Below are 21,066 nucleotides of genomic sequence, written 5' to 3'. Positions count from 1 at the left end.
ACACTACTGAGCTTCATTTTGACTTGTTTTAAGGACATTACATCAAAGTTGGATCAGCCTGTAGTGTGGTTTTCCACTTTAATTTTGAGTGTGACTCCAAATCCAGACCTCCATGGGTTGATAAATTGGATTTCTATTGATTATTTTTGTGTGATTTTTGTTGTCAGCACATTCAACTATGTAAAGAAAAAAGTATTTAATAAGATTATTTCATTCATTCAGATCTAGGATGTGTTATTTTAGTGTTCCCTTTATTTTTTGGAGCAGTATATTAGAAAAATAAAAACAAAAGGCAAATGTAATTACGTTTGTTTTAAATCTTGATAAATAATCCTAACTAACCAATATTCTCTGAAATGTCTATATATTTTAGTTTATGCTTAATTATTTGTATAATGTTCTTCACATTCAAAGCATTTGTGGTTTAACTTTCTCTCCTTATACAGACAATCAAATGGTACTTCCAAGCAGCCACAAAAAGCTGCGGTCACGGGACAAAAATGTACATCCTAAATCATTACTCAGCCCAAGTCATTCTAAATGGAGAAAGAAGTTTAGTGCGCAAGCAAAGTCTGCCCAAGGTACTAATACAATCTGTTAGTGGAATTTTAAAGGATTAACTATTGATCCATTTTTTTTTACTTAGTGGCAAGCATGTGAAATTATTTATTTCAGGTAAACTTCGGTAACTACAATGCTGTCATGAGTTTCTTGAACGTGGACCAGAAAAAGTAAAATCCTTTTTCCAAAATTGATTTAAGTACATTTTTGTGAAGAGGAATGAGGGTTGTGATATGGGTGATTTAATAGTAAAATATTTTAAGGGATCAATACATTTCTATATTGCTTCCCCAGTATCTGCATGAACCATCAGGCCAAGTGTTTTTGGTTGACCCTGCTGGACAGAAAGAGAAGGTGGAATTGGAACACACTGCATTCAAATTCAGGTCTTAGTTATTCTATTGTACTGGATCTAATACATATTAGCATTTTAAATACATTCACAAGTGTAATCATTTTTTATGACATACTGTGAAAAACTCTCTTGGCTGCTGGCTCCGTCACTTTCAGACATGTGCAGAGCAGACTGAAAAGGGACGGGTAGACCTTGACTTGAACCACAGGGGTTCTCTGTAAAGAGAGAGTAATTCAAAGGCACAGACACACCCCTTGACTTTCAATTGGCACCGTTGACCTGTATGTATTCTCTCCTGATTGGTCTCCATGTTGCTTAGTCAATGGGAACTCAGTTGCCGGCCCCATCATAAAGTTTTCACACAGTCTGGCAGTCTGACTAAAGTGCCAGAGGTATGAGGAGAGACATCTTTGTTTTTATGGGAACAAATATTTCCTAACACTTTGGATCCTATTCTTGGACAGCTAGAAGACACAATGTGTCAATGCAACAAAAAAAAAAGATTTACTAATTACTGTCCATGAGTAACCTCAACCTTGTGGGTCTATGGGTCTGTGGGCCAATAAAGTGCCAACTCAATTCTACCACTGACTAGTCTCTCATGCCCCTATGAACGGGGACACAGGGAAATAGTTTTTAATCTAAACCAGCCCTTTTTTACTGGAGTACACTAACCCCTAATTGGGGCTCTTTTCTTGACACATACTAGCAGTTTACCAGATAAGAAGTCAAGAAGATCAAAAAGTAGATTGGGTGTATTACATCTTGTGCTGGCCACATTGTCATATCCATTCTGGATTCTGAGTGGTAAAATCATAGCTGAAAAATGCCTCTATGTGTATACTGTATGTGGGAATGTCTTATGTCCATCCTACATGTAGTGTTGGTACATGGAATATTCCTCAACTGCATATATCATAAATTGCTATTGCAAATAGAAGTATTATGTTCAACAACTGACATTTTCAGATAATATTTTGACAAACACACTTTGGTGCTCACAATTCATTCTCTATTGTCATAGACTTGATGGGCACTGTCATCTGTGATCTTTGTGATATGACTTTCTTTAAGCATGTACTAATGAAACTGTCACTTAATATTTTTTTCTTAAAGTCTACAAACGCTCTACATTTATTCACTCTGTGATAGGGTTGGATCCTATATGCTACTTTTATTATTGTCCTGTAAATGGTTCAGTGCCTATAATTTAGTCTGTGTGTAGAATGGGGCATAAAGGAAATGACCTCTACTAGATTATAGTGATAAGGAAAACAGCATACAAATTTGGCCTGTGTATTCATTTGCCTATAACTAATCAGAATTCCATTATGTTTACATAAAAAGGAGAATACTTCAAAATGAGAAGATCCTGCCATGGAAAAGATGACTGGGTGGACATAAAGTGGAAAGGAGGGGAAATAACTCACACCATGCAGCAGGACACCGTCAGCTGCGGGGTCTTTGTAATACAGGTTTGATAGTTATATTTTCAATAATGAATGGTTAGCTGCTTTTTGACAATTAGGTCAAAAACTCTATTTTATTTTTTGGTGTAGATGGCCAAGGAAGTTGCACTGAACTTCCCTAACATCCCCTCCCAAAATGATACAGGACCTTCACAAAAACACATGGAGCAACTGCGAAAAGAAATGGCTGAGGATATAGTAAAAATGTCTGGTATGTAATGACATTTAATTCAAAATAAATGTAAATTCTTTATTTTATGTAGTTGTGTGGGACAACCATATGTTCAATTCATGCCTATGATTTCAGAGTTCAACAAAGCCAACAACTGCTTAATGTGTGCCACTGATAAAGAACCTGGATGTGGCCCAAAGACTGACTGGGTTAGTAACTTTATCTAACATGTTTAGAATCTTTTGACAACAGTGACGGCATGTAAGACAATTTATGATATAACACAATGGATGGCTAATTCGTCATACTGCATTGATATTTGGTATTATTTATAACGTGTTACTGTTTTAGATTGAATGTTTTGCATGCCAACGGTGGTTCCATGTGCTATGCCTAGGAATGAAGACAAGAGTTCAACAGAATGAAAAACAAACTGGAAGTGCAGTCTCTGTTGAAAATGTATACTATACCCTATCCACACTGAAGAGGCTCTGAAATGTACATCAACCAAGGATAAAAAGAAAGTTACACTGAAATGTTTCACACTTATTTGAAGTTAAGTGTCTGACGTTGGAAAAGATTAAAGGTCTACAATTTATGTTTGTCAATATTACATTTTTATTCATTGATTTTCTGTCCACCATTGTGGTTACATGTTCAGTTTATGTATTGACCAGCAAACCCACTGCAGCCTACCTCAATCTCCATCCCTGCTTTGGACAATTAATAACATGACTCTTGTACTTTGCCCTTTTCCTTTATGGTTGATGTTACGATGAAAGGAGATGTCTCTCTCCTATTGTGTACCACTATTAAATACTGTGGTAAAATAAATACTTAGAACTACCAATTATAGATAAATATTAAATTAAAGGGTAAACACTGGACTGAACCCCCTAAATGTCAAATAAAGAGACATGACTAGAGGTTATGCAATATGGGTATATATCCACTGTACACTTCTTAGGTGTGTAATTGACATGGCCAAGGAGCTATTGAAATTTAAAACGATAAAAAATGTACATAACAGCGTGACTTTACAGTACACAAACAAGAGTGTGCAATATATAAGGCTAGTCCGTGGACATTCTGAAGTTTGAGTCCAGTAGGTCACATGACCAAGGAGCTATTGAAATTTCAAATATTGCATTTTTTTTGTAAAAACGTGTGAGAAGAAAATGGACAAACTAAAGGGTGTGCAATGTGTAGGCCCACTGAGTGTACATTCTGAACCTTGTTTGAAATCAGGTCACATGACCAAGGAGATTTTGAAATTCAAAAATGTAAATAAATTAAAATCGTGCGAGATGTAAATCGACAAAAAAAGTGTGCAATGTGTGTCTATGCCATCGGGTTAGCTAGAACCAGTTTAGAACGTTGTAGGTGTAATGGTTAAAGGTGTCTGTGACCAACAAATACATATGTGTTCCCAGTCGTGAAATCCATAGATTAGGGAATAATTAACTTATTTCAATTTACTGATTTCCTTTTATGTACTGTACCTCAGTACAATCTTTGAAATTGCTGCATTTTGAATTCAGTCTAACACTAAATGTGAAATGAGTCAATAGGGAGGAATACTTTCTGAAGGCACTGAGAGTTAACGTGCACAATTTCAGCTGTTAAAATCTCTCTCCTTGCCAATACAACAGGCCTATTATGTCATCATTGGGAGGCAGAAGTAGAAACCACCAGGGTTAGGGAGGTACTGATTACAAACTACCCAACCCTGGAACCCCCCTTATTTCTTATGGCAAAGCCACCCCCACACACGAGCCAAAATGAACCATCCTTTTATGGACCTGCAGATAGGCCTTATGCACAGTCACATACTAAAGTTATAGGGTGTGGTCGATATATCTAAAACGTAGCCTACTTGTGCGACTATGACTTACTATTAACAGTGTCGTAAGATTATGCTGTATTGACCTGTGATATCCTTGTTTGTAAATCAGCACACATAACAGACCAGTAACTTGTAATACACAGGAGTGCATCTTAAAAAGAAGTGAATTTGCCGCCACCCAGGCAACAGCCTGTGCAACAGAATAACCTACTTGTCTCGTAGTGTGAAAGGATCTGGAGACTGCTTAATTTAATTTTTTTATTTTTTAACTACAACCCAAGTTACAACGTGCCATGTAATAGCACGAGGACCAAACAAACACGTATACAAAACACAGGGTTAAGACCCAAACAAAAGAGCGAGGAGTACCTCAAATACACGGGGCGAGACCCGTAACATACACTCACAATGACACAACACGGGACGAGACCCGTAATCATCTGCACAATACAAAACGGCACGAAAGCCAAAAAAAAACAAGGCACAGGCACAACAGACATTGGAACAATAACTGACCGCCCAAAGGTGAACAGAGGGCACATATATCCAATTACTAATCGGGGGAAAATAGGAACCAGGTGTGCGTAATAGGCAGTTCAGTGCCTAGAGGCCGGTGACATAGACCGCCGAAGCAGGTGCACGGAATGTGAAACTGCGCAGAGTATCGCTTCCGTCAAAGAGACACTATAATGTGTGAGCCTTTTCTTAGAAGTCATTTTGCTAGTTTGTTTGTAGCTATTGACAACAAAACAGTATGCTGACTCACTGTGTCACTGTGGCTATGTCTTTAGCCAGCCTACCTAGCAGACATGACATGACGTAAAAGTGAAAGTAAGACTTGTCTGTTGAATTTTTGTAATTGTTTTATTGTTGGACATAAAAGACAATAGCTTTAAGAGAAGTAGGGGTGCTGAGGGTGCTGCAGAACACCCTGATAAATCAACACACACATATACAGTTGAAGTCGGAAGTTTACATACACCTTAGCCAAATACATTTAAACTCAGTCTTTCACAATTCCTGACATTTAATCCTTGTAAAAATCCCTGTCTTAGGTCAGTTAGGATCACCACTTTATTTTAACAATGTGAAATGTCCGAATAATAGTACAGAGAATGATTTATTTCAGCTTTTATGTCTTTCATCACATTCCCAGTGGGTCAGAAGTTTACATACACTCAATTAGTATTTGGTAGCATTGCCTTTAAATTGTTTAACTTGGGTCAAACGTTTTGGGTAGCCTTCCACAAGCTTCCCGTAATAAATTGGGTGAATATTGGCCCATTCCTCCTGAGAGAGCTGGTGTAACTGAGCCAGGTTTGTAGGCCTCCTTGCTCGCACACGCTTTTTCAGTTCTGCTCACAAATTGTCTATATGATTGAGGTGAGGGCTTTGTGATGGCCACTCCAATAACTTGACTTCGTTGTCCTTAAGGCATTTTGCCACAACTTTGCTTGCAAGTATGCTTGGGGTCATTGCCCATTTGGAAGACCAAGCTTTAACTTCCTGACTGATGTCTTGAGATGTTGTTTCAATATATCCACATAACTTTCCTACCTCATGATGCCATCTATTTTGTGAAGTGCACCAGCCCCTCCTACAGCAAAGCACCCCCACAACATGATGCTGCAACCCCCATGCTTCACGGTTGGGATGGTGTTCTTCGGATTGCAAGTCTCCCTCTTTTTCCTCCAAACATAACGATGGTCATTATGGCCAAACAGTTCTATTTTTGTTTAACCAGACCAGAGAACATATCTCCAAAAAGTACAATCTTTGTCCCCATGTGCAGTTGCAAACCGTAGTCTGGCTTTTTTATGGCGGTTTTGGAGCAGTGGCTTCTTCCTTGCTGAGCGGCCTTTCAGGTTATGTCGATGTAGGACTCGTTTTACTCTGGATAAAGATACTTTTGTACCTGTTTCCTCCAGCATCTTTACAAGGTCATGTGCTGTCGTTCTGGGATTGATTTGCACTTTTTGCACCAAAGTATGTTCATCTCTAGGAGGCAGAACGCACCTCCTTCCTGAGCAGGATGACGGCTGCGTGGTCCCATGGTGTTTATACTTGCGCACTATTGTTTCTACAGATGAATGTGGTTCCTTTAGGTGTTTGGAAATTGCTCCCAAGGATGAACCAGACTTGTGGAGGTCTACAATAATTTTTCTGAGGTCTTGGCTGATTTCTTTTGATTTTCCCATGATGTCAAGCAAAGAGGCACTGTGTTTGAAGGTAGGCCTTGAAATACATCCACAGGTACACTTCCAATTGACTCAAATGATGTCAATTGGCCTATTAGAAGCTTCTAAAGCCATGACATAATTTTCTGGAATTTTCCAAGCTGTTTAAAGGCACAGTCAACTTAGTGTATGTAAACTTCTGACCCACTGGAATTGTGATACAGTGAATTATAAGTGAAATAATCTGTCTGTAAACAATTGTTGGAAAAATTACTTGTCATTTACCAAGTAGATGTCTTAACCGACTTGCCAAAACTTTAGTTTGTTAACAAGAAATTTGTGGAGTGGTTGAAAAACCGAGTTTTAATGACTCATTTACATTTACTCCAAACTAAGTGTATGTAAACTTTCATATATATATATATATATATATATACACACATACACACACATATATATACACACACACACACACACACACACACACACACACACACACACACACACAGTACCAGTCAAACGTTTGGACACACCTACTCATTCAAGGGTTTTTCTTTATTTTTACTATTTTCTAAATTGTAGAATAATAATGAAGACATCAAAAAACACCCTGATGCTTTGTATAGTGGTGTCAGCATTCTGTAGGGATCGACGCTGGTAGATGAGAAGCAAGTACAGGGAGTGAACATTTATTAGCAACGGACATGGAACAGGACATGAACACATATCGACATTAATGCTGACACAGGGCACAAACTGAGGAGCAGACAGAAATAGGGAAGGCAATCAACAAAGTGAAGGAGTTCAGGTGAGTCCAGTGAGTGCTGATGCGCATAATGGTGACAGGTGTGCGTAATGAACGCCAGAGGGAGAGCGGGAGCAGGCGTGACAAGGGGTGGTATATAGAAAATAGCCCTATTTGGTAAAAGATCAAGTCCATATTATGTCAAGAACAGCTAAAATAAGCAAAGACAAAACGACAGTCCATCATTACTTTAAGACATGAAGCTCAGTCAATGTGGAAAATTCCAAGAACTTTTCAAAGTTTCTTCAAGTGCAGTCGCAAAAAACAAAAAACGCTACGATGAAACTGGCTCTCATGAGGACCGCCACAGGATAGAAGACCCAGAGTTACTTCTGCTGCAGAGGATAAGTTCATTAGAGTTACCAGCCTCATAAATTGCAACCCAAATGAATGCTTCACAGAGTTCAAGTAACAGACACATCTCAACATCAACTGTTCAGAGGAGACTGCGTGAATCAGGCCTTCCTGGTCGAATTGCTGCAAAGAAACCACTACTAAAAGGACACCAATAAGAAGAAGAGACTTGCTTGGGCCAAGAAACATGAGCAATGGACATTAGACCGGTGGACATTGTCTTTAGATCTGATGAGTCCAAATTTGAGATTTTTGGTTACGACCGCCGTGTCTTTGTGAGACAGAGTAGGTGAACGGATGATCTCTGCGTGTGGTTATTTTATTTCACCTTTATTTAACCAGGTAGGCTAGCTGAGAACAAGTTCTCATTTACAACTGCGACCTGGCCAAAATAAAGCAAAGCAGTGCGACACAAACAACACAGAGTTACACATGGAATAAACAAGCGTACAGTCAATAACACAATAGAAGAAAATTATTACGTCTATATACAGTGTGTGCAAATGGCGTGAGGAGGTAAGGCAATAAATAGGCCATAGTAGCGAAGTAATTACAATTTAGCAGATTAATACTGGAGTGATAGATGGGCAGATGATGTGCAAGTAGTGATGTGTGGTTCCCACTGTGAAGCATGGAGGTGGTGGTGTGATGGTGCTTTGCTGGTGACACTATCATTGATTTATTTAGAATTCAAGGCACATTTAACCAGCATGGCTACCACAGCATTCTGCAGCGATACACCATCGCATCTGGTTTTCGCTTAGTGGAACTATCATTTGTTTTTCAACAGGACAATGACCCAACACACCTCCAGGCTGTGTAAAGGGTATTTGACCAAGAAGGAGAGTGATGGAGTGCTGCATCAGATGACCTGGCCACCACAATCACCCGACCTCAACCCAATTGAGATGGTGTGGGATGAGTTGGACTGCAGAGTGGAAAAGCATCCAAAAAGTGCTCAGCATATGTGGGAATTCCGTCAAGACTGTTGGAAAAGTATTCCAGGTGAAGCTGGTTGAGAGAATTTCAAGTGTGTGCAAAGGGTGGCTACTTTGAAGAATCTCAAATCTATTTTGATTTGTTTAACACTTTTTTGATTCCATATGATTCTATATGTGTTATTTCATAGTTTTGATGTCTTTGCTATTATTCTACAATGTTAAATTGTAAAAACAATAATGAAGAACAAAACTTAAATGAGTACCAAACTTTAGGCTGGTACTGTATATATTATTTATTTTAATAATATAAAAAAATACTCCTAAATGATCGGAGAAAAATACTTGTCAGACAAAAGTTCTCCACAGCACCCCTTGTTTATTTCATCATATTTAACTTTATTAAAAAAATTGCCTGACAGAGTTTTTTGCTAAATATATAAAGGCTTTTATACAAAATTCTTACATTATACACACACACACACACACAGCACATGTACAACAAGGGGAAATGTACTGGGAAATTCCTTAGCTTTTAGTAAGTAATGTCCAAATCTCTCTGTAGATTTGGACATTACTTACTAAAACGAGATTAAATTAAACTAACATCTCCAAATGAAATGGGATGTGAAATGAAGCAGAATGAATGGTTATTCATGTATTCCTAGGTAAAATAAAAAATGTAACGTTTACATGTATTGATCTATGCCATGTTTTAGGTGTAGCAGAGTGAAAATTCTGTTGATTGGTCAAAAATGATACCTGTCAATTTAAGTATGGGTTCATGTGGGTAGGAAATATATATATATATATTTTTAAAGGCTATGGTGTGAAGAGGATTTAAATAGTTCCGTAATGGTGTAGTTTAAACCTGTTCCACTGGATTATTTGCCTGGAAAAGGGCAAATACTGGACTTGTCACATGGGGACTTCCATTCAACACCAAGGAGTGAGGGCGTTGAATGTGAATTTTTTATCAACTCTCCTGGATTATAATTGATATTTTTTGTGGATTTACCTTTTTTGGGAAAGAACTGAATTTAATAATTCTTGGGAATCATAGATTTAAAGGACATTTTTGGTTGAACTGAATCTCTTTTTGACTTTGACCATTGGACTACGGACAGTATTGACTATTGATTTGATTGCTAGTTATTTCCGATACAGAAAACCTTATTGCATCCAATTTTGAGTTGGTTCATGATTTCTGTTGCTGACCTATTGCTGCTTTATCATTTATAATCAAAGCTTTAATATGATGCTTTAAAGGTGATTTGCTTTTTGTTGTGGTTGTGCATATTTAAACTTTCTGTAAATTGCAAAAAGATCTTCTAGGGGTCAAACAATTGCTACAGGTCTCTCTCTCTCTCTCGGGTTTTAGGCTGGGTTTCTGTACAACACTGAGATATCAGCTGATGTAAGAAGGGCTATATAAATAAATTTCATTGGTCGTCCAGTGCTCGTAGCCCAGATGAGACGGTGGGTTCTCTTGTCTTCATAATCATCTGTGTACCTCTGGTCCACAGTTCCCTGGCTAGAGAGACATCAGTTAGGAATAAATCATTAGGAATAAGAGTTGGTAACAGTCTACTCATAGTGAGTTGACCAGAAGTATTGCACAATAAAGGGAAATGAAGTGAAAACAGTCTACATTGTTATCACACTCCAACTTACCGTCCTACAATGCTGAATTCTCTTCTGCTGGCGCCTCTCCATTGTTGTACTTCACCGTGTCTTCGTTCAGCAGCACAAAACCCTCTGCAAGAAAACACAATAGGAGAACTGAACTGGAGAAATGGAACCATTCAGAATTAATGTGATTCAAGAATGCTGTAATAACAATGGCACTGATTCCTTCTCTGTTATCCCCATTCATGACAGTTTAAGATGATGCCAGTCTTTCCCATCTATTTGAGACTGAGGTCTATACATTTATCCTGATGCATACAGAGGGACTTGTGGTGAACTATCCCTTTCTCATACACACCTCCATTTGCCTCTTCCTTTTCAGCTGCATTTGAATCGCTCCCTGGTGCAGCAGTGCCATCCGTTTTAGTCTCATCATCGCTCCCTGGCCCAGCGCTGCAATCCGTTTTAGTCTTATCCTCGCCCCCTGGTGCAGCGGTGCCATCCGTTTTAGTCTCATCATCGCCCCCTGGCCCAGCGCTGCAATCCGTTTCAGTCTTATCCTCGCCCCCTGGTGCAGCGGTGCCATCCGTTTTAGTCTCATCCTTGCCCTCTGGTCCAGCACTGCCATCCATTTTAGACTCATCACTGCCCCCTGAGGAAACACACAGAGAAGGTAAAACATATACTACAGCCTCTCTACTGAACCACCAATGTTTCCCAGACAGTGGTTTCTTAGACAGGACAAGCCCTCCCACCACAATGTGTTTTTTAAACCCGACTTGTTCTAACAATCCTCAACATATTTGATGGTAGAATTCCAGTGAAATGTTCCTTTCACCTCAATCTGTAACCAGGTGTTCATGACCAGCCTGATGGAAACAGCTAATTTGTCAGTAAACTTTCCAAATGCCGACAAAACAAAATATGGTAGACAAGGTGGGATCTTTTTGTGTCTGTAAAATTAATTATGTGAGAAATGACAGTGGAAAATATTTTATGCACAAATATTGATATAATAACCATCATGTTGAAGTAAACTTGGAGTCACGTGATGACATGTTGTGTGGTCCTTCCACTGCGACTCAGGAAAACATGCAGTTTACTTGGTTACAGATTAAATAAATGATGAAATTCACAAGGTGGTGAAAGTGCAAGGTGATGAGCTTGATGCTCCTGAGGGTCTTATTCTGGTGACATGATCAATGGTTGGCTGCTGTTTGACAAATAAATTTTTTAAAATCGGACTCTTTTGTCCATAATAATCTCATCATGTATGCTATGCCCACACACTGTATCTGTGAGCTGTTGGCTACAGCGCACATTTGTTTGTTTTTATGCAGATTTTAGAATACTCGCATGGAAATCTGTCACCAATTGGATGGAAACCTAGCTAGTGTCTTACCTTCTTCAGGTTTTGTCACCGACTTAACACTGTTGGTATTGTTGACAGCCATCCCTGAAGACAGAAGAACAAAGTTTGTCTATAAAGCAACTCCCCCAGTTAAGGGCTGTATGACTCCTATCCTGTATGTGGGTTGTGGAGCTTACAAAGGGGAACTTAGTTCACAGTTGCACCAAATAATATTCCAGCATAACCCTGCTTGGTTCTTGATTCTAGCAAAGTTCTGTGGAAGTACCATCTCAGAATGAATCAAAAACCACACAAAAAGAATCAAGTTCCTCTGATATTCTGAGATATGCAGATACACATCTAATTCTGCTTTTCCTTTATACAGTCTAAAATTAGATCATGATTTCAGGAAATCTAAGATTCTGTAGAAAAATATATGAAATAAAAGTTGCAAGACCACAAGCAATGAACTGTTGAAGATTTCTCCTACATTTACACTCTAAGCTACTTCAATAATGAGGACACAACAGAGAACATCAATAAACAACTGGTGTACTGTACATGCACACCTAAGATCTACTGTAAATACAGGTAGAACAGGGATCATTTCAGAATGACTGTCAGAAAAATGGTGTAGATATTAGTACTACATGCCCCCACTCATCAATAAGTTCCCACTTACTAACCTTCTATTTTGATAATAACAATAAACTTCACAATACATGATTCCAGTAAGCATAGCATCATACACAGTGACTTCCTGCTTACAGTTATCAACGGAATTCAAATAAAATAGTAATCTAACTTCCTCTGATATTCTGAGATGAGCATCTCAAATCAAATCAAAGTGTATTTGTCACGTGCGCCGAATACAACAGGTGTAGACCTTACAGTGAAATGCTTATTTACAGGCTCTAACCAATAGTGCGAAAAAAAAGGTGCGTGTGTGTGTGTGTAGGTAAGTAAAGAAATAAAACAACAGTAAAATACATTTGAAAATAACAGTAGCAAGGCTATATACAGACACCGGTTAGTCAGGCTTATTGAGGTAGTATGTACATGTAGGTATGGTTAAAGTGACTATGCATATATGATGAACAGAGAGTAGCAGTAGCGTAAAAGGAGGGGTTGGCGGGTGGCGGGACACAATGCAGATAGCCCGGTTAGCCAATGTGTGGGAGCACTGGTTGGTCGGGCCAATTGAGGTAGTATGTACATGGATGTATGGTTAAAGTGACTATGCATATAAGATAAACAGAGTAGCAGCAGAGTAAAAGAGGGGTGGGGGGGGAACACAATGCAAATAGTCCGGGTAACCATTGGTTACCTGCATCTATGCGACTTCTAAGGCTACTTCTGCTTTATGACGACAAAACAAGCCCCATCTCTAATCCAGCAACAGTCATATCAAACAAAACAATATGGAAACAGTTCTGAGAACTCAAAATGTCCTGATTGACAACCATGGAGCAGATCAAATGAAGCAGAAGACTCACACTGAAGCACATTAAATAATTGGGTTATGGAACATACAAACTAGCAAGGGGTGGCGGTGACAATCTTTATCCACAGTGTTACCTCTATGGGTGACATTTTGACAGAGTACGAATGCATAGATGTGAAGAAAAACCAAAACCAAACAGGTTATTTCAAATACTCGTCACAGTACATAATTTAAGCACATTTTCCTTGCAGATTCCTACTGCATCATTCACATGTTATATTTGCTAGGCCATACACTGCTAACTTTAAACTCACACTAGTAATCACATTCTCATACTGTATGTAGATGTCAATAAAACATGTTCTTCAAATACAGCGGCAAGAAAAAGAATGTGAACCGTTTGGTATTACCTGGATTTCTGCTTAAATTGGTCATAACATTTGATCAGATCTTCATCTAAGTCACAACAATAGACAAACACAGTCTGCTTAAACAACTATACCTTTTCATGTCTTTATTGAACAGACCGTGTAAACATTCACAGTGCAGGATGGGAAAAGTATGTGAACCCTTGGATTTAATAAGTGGTTGACCCTCCTTTGGAAGCAATAACCTCAACCAAACATTTTCTGTAGTTGCGGATCAGACCTGCACAAGGGTCAGGAGGAATTTTGGACCATTCCTCTTTACAAAACTGTTTCAGTTCAGCAATATTCTTGTGATGTCTGGTGTGAACCGCTCGAGGTCATGCCACAGCATCGCAATCGGGTTGTGGTCAGGACTCTGACTGGGCCACTCCAGAAGGCGTATTTTCTTCTGTTGAAGCCATTCTGTTGTTGATTTACTTCTGTGTTTTGGGTCGTTGTATTGGAATTTATATGATTAAAGGTTTGACTAAATGATTTCACCCTGAAAATGTATAACCACGTGATTGTAAGATTAATTTACTAATGTGTGTGTGGAAGAATAATTTACTCAAAGCTTAATGATTTAGCAATGTAAGCAAGACATTCAAGGAAAAGGGAAACTGTTAACAGACAGCAGACAACTTGTGACCACGGAGGAACTGATAACAGGAAGAATGTCTCCCCACCCAGGGACGGGAGAAACCTTGAGGCTTACAGTAGATTAGGTACCATGTGCAAGATATGATAGACAATGTATGTGTTGTAGAAAAGTTTGTAAACTGCATCGTCAGTGCTAGAGAAGAGGAGGGGCATTTGTATGACGAAATGTGTAATATAAAAGGCTGTGTGCATTGCATGGATTTTAGAGCTCTCGTAAATAAACGTTCTGATCATTGTAAGCTAGGTCTCAGTCTGTTTCCTTCAAACGGAACCTTACAACTTCTGGTATACAAACTGAGTAGTTAAATTGAAGTTCGGTTTAAGAACACTGATAACTTAATTCCCGTAATAGTCGTTGTCCTGTTCGATCACCCAACTTCTGTTGACCTTCAATTGGTGGACAGATAGCCTAACATTCTCCTGCAAAATGTATTGATAAACTTTGGAATTCATTTTTCCATACATGATAGCATGCTGGCCCTGAGGCAGCAAAGCAGACCCAAACCATGATGCTCCCTCCACTATACTTTACAGTTGGAATGAGGTTTTGATGTTGGTGTGCTGTGCCTTTTTTTCTCCACAGTGTTGTGTGTTTCTTCCAAACAACTCAACTTTAGTTTAATCTGTCCACAGAATATTTTGCCAGTAGCGCTGTGGAACACACAGCTGCTCTTTTGCGAACTTCAGACGTGCAGCAATGGGTTTTTTTGGACAGTAGTGGCTTCTTCCGCGGTGTCCTCCCATGAACACCATTCTTGTTTAGTGTTTTACGTATCGTAGACTCGTCAACAGAGATGTTAGAATGCTCCTGAGATTTTCTTCAAATCTTTAGCTTACACTCTAGGATTCTTCTTAACCTCATTGAGCATCTCCAATCCCTCATTGAACATCTCCAATCCCATCCATCTCATTGATTGGACTACAGGTTAGCTGACTCCTGACTCCAATTAGCTTTTTGAGAAGTCATTAGCCTAGGGGTTCACATACTTTTTCCAACCTACACTGTGCATTTTTAAAATGATCTATTCAATATAGACAAGAAAAAAACTATTTGTGTGTTAGTTTAAACACGCTTGTGTGTCTATTGTTGTGACTTAGATGAAGGTCAGATCAACTTTTATGACCAATTTATGCAGAAATCCAGGTAATTCCAAAGGGTTCACATACTTTTTCTTGCCAATGTAAATGTCACCACAAATAATATGAGTAACACATTTCTGACAACATCTCCACATATCTGCATTGTCAAAGTGGCCCCATAGAAGTACCATGTAAAAGGTGTGTTAGTGTTACTACCTGTGTTAGTGGGCTGATTGTTATTATTCTGATTCATGGAGTAATCTCTAGAAGACTTCTCTCCTACAGTGCTGTAAACTGTATCCATGGCAACCCCAGAGAGAACCCCTGAAGGTCCATGGTTGGTGACCTGAACATCCCCTACAGTGTGATAAACAGCATCCGCGGCAACATCATCCCGAATGTTGCCTGCATCCCCTGTAAAGTTACACCAGCCATCAACAATGTTTACTGTAAACAGAGTAGAATAGGTTCCTTGAATTTAGGAGGTATGTGCCCTTTAAATTTGCATAAGAGAAAACATGGAAATATTCTGGGTTGTGAAATTACTGCTGTGGATTCTCTCTCACACACACATACACACATAGATTAAAAGTTTTCTGGAACAGGACAAAAACAACACACCTGTCCTGTGCTGTGAGGAAGCATGTGTGTAGTGCATGGAAGTATGTGTATATAGTGCAGTACATGAATAATGTTGTGTTTGTATTACTTTGGGGGTCCTGTCAGCAGGTTGAATAGGGATCAGAGTCAAGTAAAGGTAAAACTTACCAAACATTCCACCACAATACTTTCTCAAAAAGTCGATCCAGATGTCTTGGGGATATCCTGAGATGAAATAGAAACTCAAAAATGTAAGACATTAACATTTTCCTTCAAATGGTTCTTTGTTTTCACTGGAATCCAAATGTTCTGTGAACCAGTGAGTATGAAGAATTGAGACAGGAAGAGACAGAATTATCCTACCTGTCTTTTTCTTCCACACCACAAATCCTGAGGAGTACAAATATACACATTTTATTTTCCAAGTTGATCCATGGTTGTGTATCTTATGTGTTAGGTTTAACATAGTGAGAAATAACCCCTCATAAAGTACACGTCTATGCATTAACCATTCTGTCAACTGTTGAGTAGGACTTCACCCACATTTACATGCTTAAGCTGCAATAAGAAGACATCATTTCTGAGAGCATGCATACAGTACTTGCACAAGGCCGACTTCAAATCAATGTGAAAGTAACCAGTGAATTAAACAGCTGACAACAAATACAAACTATGCTAGATAAATCCTACACATGCATTGAAATAAAGGCATACATCAAAAGGACTTACCCAGGCCTACAATCAACAAGAATGCAAGACAACCTCAAAGAATGACAAAAATCACAAAATATACACATGCTTTTTTAAAGGGAGCTAACATGCTGACCACTCCGCTGGTGTTGCAAAATAAATGTACACATACTGTGCATTCAGAAAGTATTCAGACCCCGTCCCCTTTTTCCACATTTTCTTACATTGTACCCATATTCTAAGATTGATTAAATAAAAAAATGTCCTCATCAATCTACACACAATATCCCATAATAAAATAGCGAAAACAGGTTTAGAAATGTTTGCAATTTTATAATAAAATAAAAAACAGATACCTTATTTACATAAGTATTCAGACCCTTTGCTATGAGACTTGAAATTGAGCTCAGACGCATCCTGTTTCCATTGATCATCCTTGAGATGTTTCTACAACTTGATTTGAGTCCACCTGTGGTAAATTCAATAGATTGGACATGATTTGGAAAGACACACACCTGTCTATATACACGTTTCCACAGTTGACAGTGCATGTCAGAGGGAAAACGGTAGAAGGATTTGTCTGTAGAGCTCCGAGACAGGATTGTGTCGAGGCACAGATCTGGGGAAGTGTACCAAAGAAATTCAGCAGCATTGAAGGTCCCCAAAAACACAGTGGCCTCCATCATTCTTAAATGGAACAAATTTGGAACCATCAAGATACTTCCTAGAGCTGGCCGCCCGGCCAAACTGAGCAATCAGGGGAGAAGGGTCTTGGTCAGGGAGGTGACCAAGAACCCAATGGTCACTCTAACAGAGCTCCAGAGTTCCTCTGTGGAGATGGAAGAACCTTCCAGAAGGACAACCATCTCATCAGCACTCCATCAATCAGGCCTTTACGATAGAGTGGCGAGACGGAAGCCACTCCTTAATAAAAGGCACATGACAGCCCACTTGGAGTTTGCCAAAAGGCACCTAAAGGATTCTCAGACCATGAGAAACAACATTCTCTGTTCTGATGAAATCAAGACTGAACTCTTTGGCCTGACTGCCAAGCGTCGAGTCTGGAGGAAACCTGGCACCATCCCTACGGTGAAACGTGGTGGTCGCAGCATCATGCTGTGGGGATGTTTTTCAGCAGCAGGAACTGGGAGACTGGTCAGGATCGAGGGAAAGTACAGAGAGACCCTTGATGAAAACCCACTTCAGAGTGCTCAGGACCTCAGACTGGGGTGAAGGTTCTCCTTCCAACAGGACACACAGCCAAGACAATGGAGGAGTGGATTCGGGACATGTCTCTGAATGTCCTCGAGTGGCCCAGCCCAATTTGGACTTGAACCCAATCGAACATCTCTGGAGAGACCTGAAAATAGCTGTGCAGTAACGCTCCCCATCCAACCTGACAGAGCTTGAGAGGATCTGCAGAGAAGATTGGGAGAAACTTCCCAAATACAGGTGTGCCAAGTTTGTAGCATCATAACCAAGAAGACTTAAGGCTGTAATCAATGCCAAAGGTGCTTCAACAAATTACTGATCTCAATACTTATGTATATGTAATATTTCTTCTTTTTTTTTAAATAAATGAGCAAATATACAAAAAATCTGCTTTTTGCTTTGTCAATATGGGGTATTGTGTGTGGATTGATGAGGGGGGGGAAATTATTTAATACATTTTAAAATAAGGCTGTAACGCAACAAAATGTGGAAAAGGTCAAGGGGTCTGAATACTTTCCGAATGAATTGTACATGTTATTTAATCATTTCATCCAGAATGATTGTGCGCGTTAATGAGTGTCTGCGTAGCCAGGTGCTAAAATAGAACTTGCTTCTATTTTTGACGCATTATGTGCTGCAAGTTCCGCCTTTTTCATCTCTTCATTGGTTTTTAGGAGCATTTACCCACGTGGGTGATTGAAAGATGAACTGAGGTCCACACTCCAGTTGCCAACCGCCATACAAAGTCCACAGAAGAAGAAGAAAAGAAGAAGAACTGAAGGAGGAGAGATTACTAGAAACAAAGTAGGTTTCCCCTTTCATCTTTGGATTAATTGTCGGAGTAGAGAAAACACGATTTTGTGTGACTCAAAATGGGTCAAAATTCTACAAAGATCCATAAAAAAGACATTGTGCATTTCAGGTAACATAACAACCCAATGTTTATATCCCAGGACAAATTAGCTAGCAACAGCTAGCTAGCTAGCTAAATATCCATGAATGTTTCATGTGTTTCGACCTGTACCCAAATTAATATAGCTGGTTCAGTTTGTTTTGATATTTCAACCTGAGTGTCCTGATTGCGTCTGGTGTGGATGGACAAAATCAACATGCGCGCGATGGCGTACGCATGTAAGGCTGCGTCCGTGATTCAGCACCGCTGAATGGACAGCTCCTCGGTACAGGTAGGCATAGTGGAGCTCCATGGTGTGGTGCTGAATGGACAGCACCTCTGTCTAGTAGACAGCTATATAATTCTTCAGTCTCTGGGCAGTTAGACATTTTCTAGGCACGGTTAGATAGCCTACAATGCGTATATAAAAATCATAACTGGCATTAGAAATGGTAGGATCAATTGTAAATTGGCACTCCAGATGAAAAAGGTTGCCGGCCCCCTAGACTATAGTCACCATTGTGGAACGGTGCATACAGTGTAGATCTATAATGACTTCCCACCAACGGTTTTTGTAGAAATTGGGAAGAGCACAAGACAATGTCGGTGGGAAGTCATGATAGTGTCTTCTACGACACAGGAGAAAAGAACACGAACGACTGCAGAGGACTAAAAACCGTAAGAAGCCTAGCTTTATAAATATATATATTTTAAAAAAACAGGACATGTATTTTTTTCGGGAAGTCGTTCAGTTGTGTTTCTTTTTATAACAAATCATGAAACCAAAATTGCATTAGCTTCCTGGGCCGAATGAATGAAGATCCCAATTAGGCAACAGCTATCAAAACCTCTATTTTAATAGCTATAAAATAGCTTTTGGTTTTGAATGGTCGCCAAATAGGAGGGCTCCCCCACCTCCCAATTCCCTGGCTATCAGATTACAACAGATTCAAAGCAATCGGCGACCGGCCTTAACTGCTTACCGGCAAAACAAACTGGTATTCTCTGTTCTCTGGTTTCTAAAAGTGAAAGAAAAGGCACCATGCTGGCAGCTGCTCTCCGAGCCATGCCATCCAATACTCTAAACAGTCGTTGCATTTTAATCAGGATTGGAATGATTTGTCTACTTTACCTACTTTAAATGATTGTTCTTGAGCTACCCTGCTATACCAAATGGAAGCCCCTGGTGGAAACCCCCAGAGTTGGGGAGCAACTGACTACATGTAACCTACCCAACCCTGGAAACTCCCTACTTCTTATGGTAAAGCCACACACAGCCAAAATGAATCATCCTTTTATGGCCCTGCAGATAGGCCTTATGCACCGTCACATATTACAGTTATAGTGGATGGTTGATATGGTAACGAAAATGTAGCATACTTGGGCGACTAGGGGAGAATCTCAATGGCATACTCCTTGCATCCTCTCTCCTACTTCTCAAAACCCATTGGATGAGAAAGCCAGAGGTCCCTCCCCTCTGGCCTTCTCCTCCAATGATTTTTGAGAAGGAAGCGAGGAGAGAGGATGCGAGGAGTAAACAATTAAGATTCTACCCACGGCTTAATCTTAGCCGTTTCCTATCATTATATTTTATTGACTTGTGTGTGTTGTGATGTACTTCAAGCATGCCACGATGGCGGGAAGTATTTGCATAAAGTTCAGCTTTCCCAACTTTGGTCCCGCCCTGTTCACGACCCTCGCCCATGCTAGCAACTGTCCCCCACACACTTCGGTTCTCTTCCATTGGAAATGAATGGCTATCTGTGGTTTCATGGCCCACATCATCATTGAGGCACTGTGAGACGTTTATTTCAAGTCATTTTTCTAGTTTGTTTGTAACAAACAGTTTTGTAGTATGTTGACTGTGGCTATGTATTCAGCCTTCATAGCAGACATGAGCTTTCTGTGAAAGTAAAACTTGCCTGTTGAGCCACTCGATTGAAAAAAAACAGGATGGATGTAGTCTATGACAAAGGTAAAATAACCTAGCCAGCGATTTCACATCTATGCAATATCCATTGTACTGTTGGGTCCTGAGAATATGAAATATTCTTATTCATGTCACTGAGGGAGAGAGGGTAATGTATAACATTTACATTATGTCAGGATATGTTATTGTTAGCCATCAGAGATCCTATGGGTGGGGTCTTCTGGGAGGAGAAGAGACACAGTCTGGGACCAGTCACCATGACAGCCGTAAGTTGGGGAGGAGTGAGCACTTTGGGGCAGAGGTCAGGTCAGATGAAGTGAGGAAGAACAGATATCACTAAGGTTCTGTCTAGCAACAGAGATGCATTGGCTGTTCAGAAGTGTAGGAGGAGACTCAGCATAGGAAAAAGGATTAAATATCAGTGCTTGTGTGAATATGTCTTTGTCTAATGCAGCTGTATTGATCCTCTGGGATGAATAAACTTGGTTTAAGCT

The 21,066-nt window shown here is 39.6% G+C and overlaps 1 protein-coding gene across 5 annotated transcripts in view; it reads right to left on the bottom strand.

Moving 5' to 3' along the window:
- Positions 1-9,052: 9,052 nt before the first annotated feature.
- The window catches only part of LOC115196277 (uncharacterized), a 38,535-nt gene continuing 26,521 nt past the window's right edge, over positions 9,053-21,066 (bottom strand). For 2 of the 5 annotated variants that reach the window (XM_029756944.1, XM_029756947.1), the window contains exons 7-13: positions 16,212-16,238; positions 16,017-16,073; positions 15,465-15,662; positions 11,709-11,762; positions 10,665-10,958; positions 10,352-10,435; positions 9,053-10,211 (exon numbers count right to left, since the gene is read on the bottom strand). In XM_029756944.1, the coding sequence (XP_029612804.1) occupies positions 10,356-10,435; positions 10,665-10,958; positions 11,709-11,762; positions 15,465-15,662; positions 16,017-16,073; positions 16,212-16,238 (710 nt within the window). In that variant the 3' untranslated portion in view covers positions 9,053-10,211; positions 10,352-10,355. The remainder of the gene's footprint in view (positions 10,212-10,351; positions 10,436-10,664; positions 10,959-11,708; positions 11,763-15,464; positions 15,663-16,016; positions 16,074-16,211; positions 16,239-21,066) is intronic. The other 3 variants (XM_029756945.1, XM_029756946.1, XM_029756948.1) reach the window with 3 other exon arrangements.

The sequence above is a fragment of the Salmo trutta genome, chromosome 6 (genome assembly GCF_901001165.1).
Source record: "Salmo trutta chromosome 6, fSalTru1.1, whole genome shotgun sequence".
NCBI lineage: Eukaryota > Metazoa > Chordata > Actinopteri > Salmoniformes > Salmonidae > Salmo > Salmo trutta.
The sequence above is the reverse complement of the archived record's forward strand: the minus strand, read 5'-3'. Positions and strand labels throughout refer to the sequence as shown.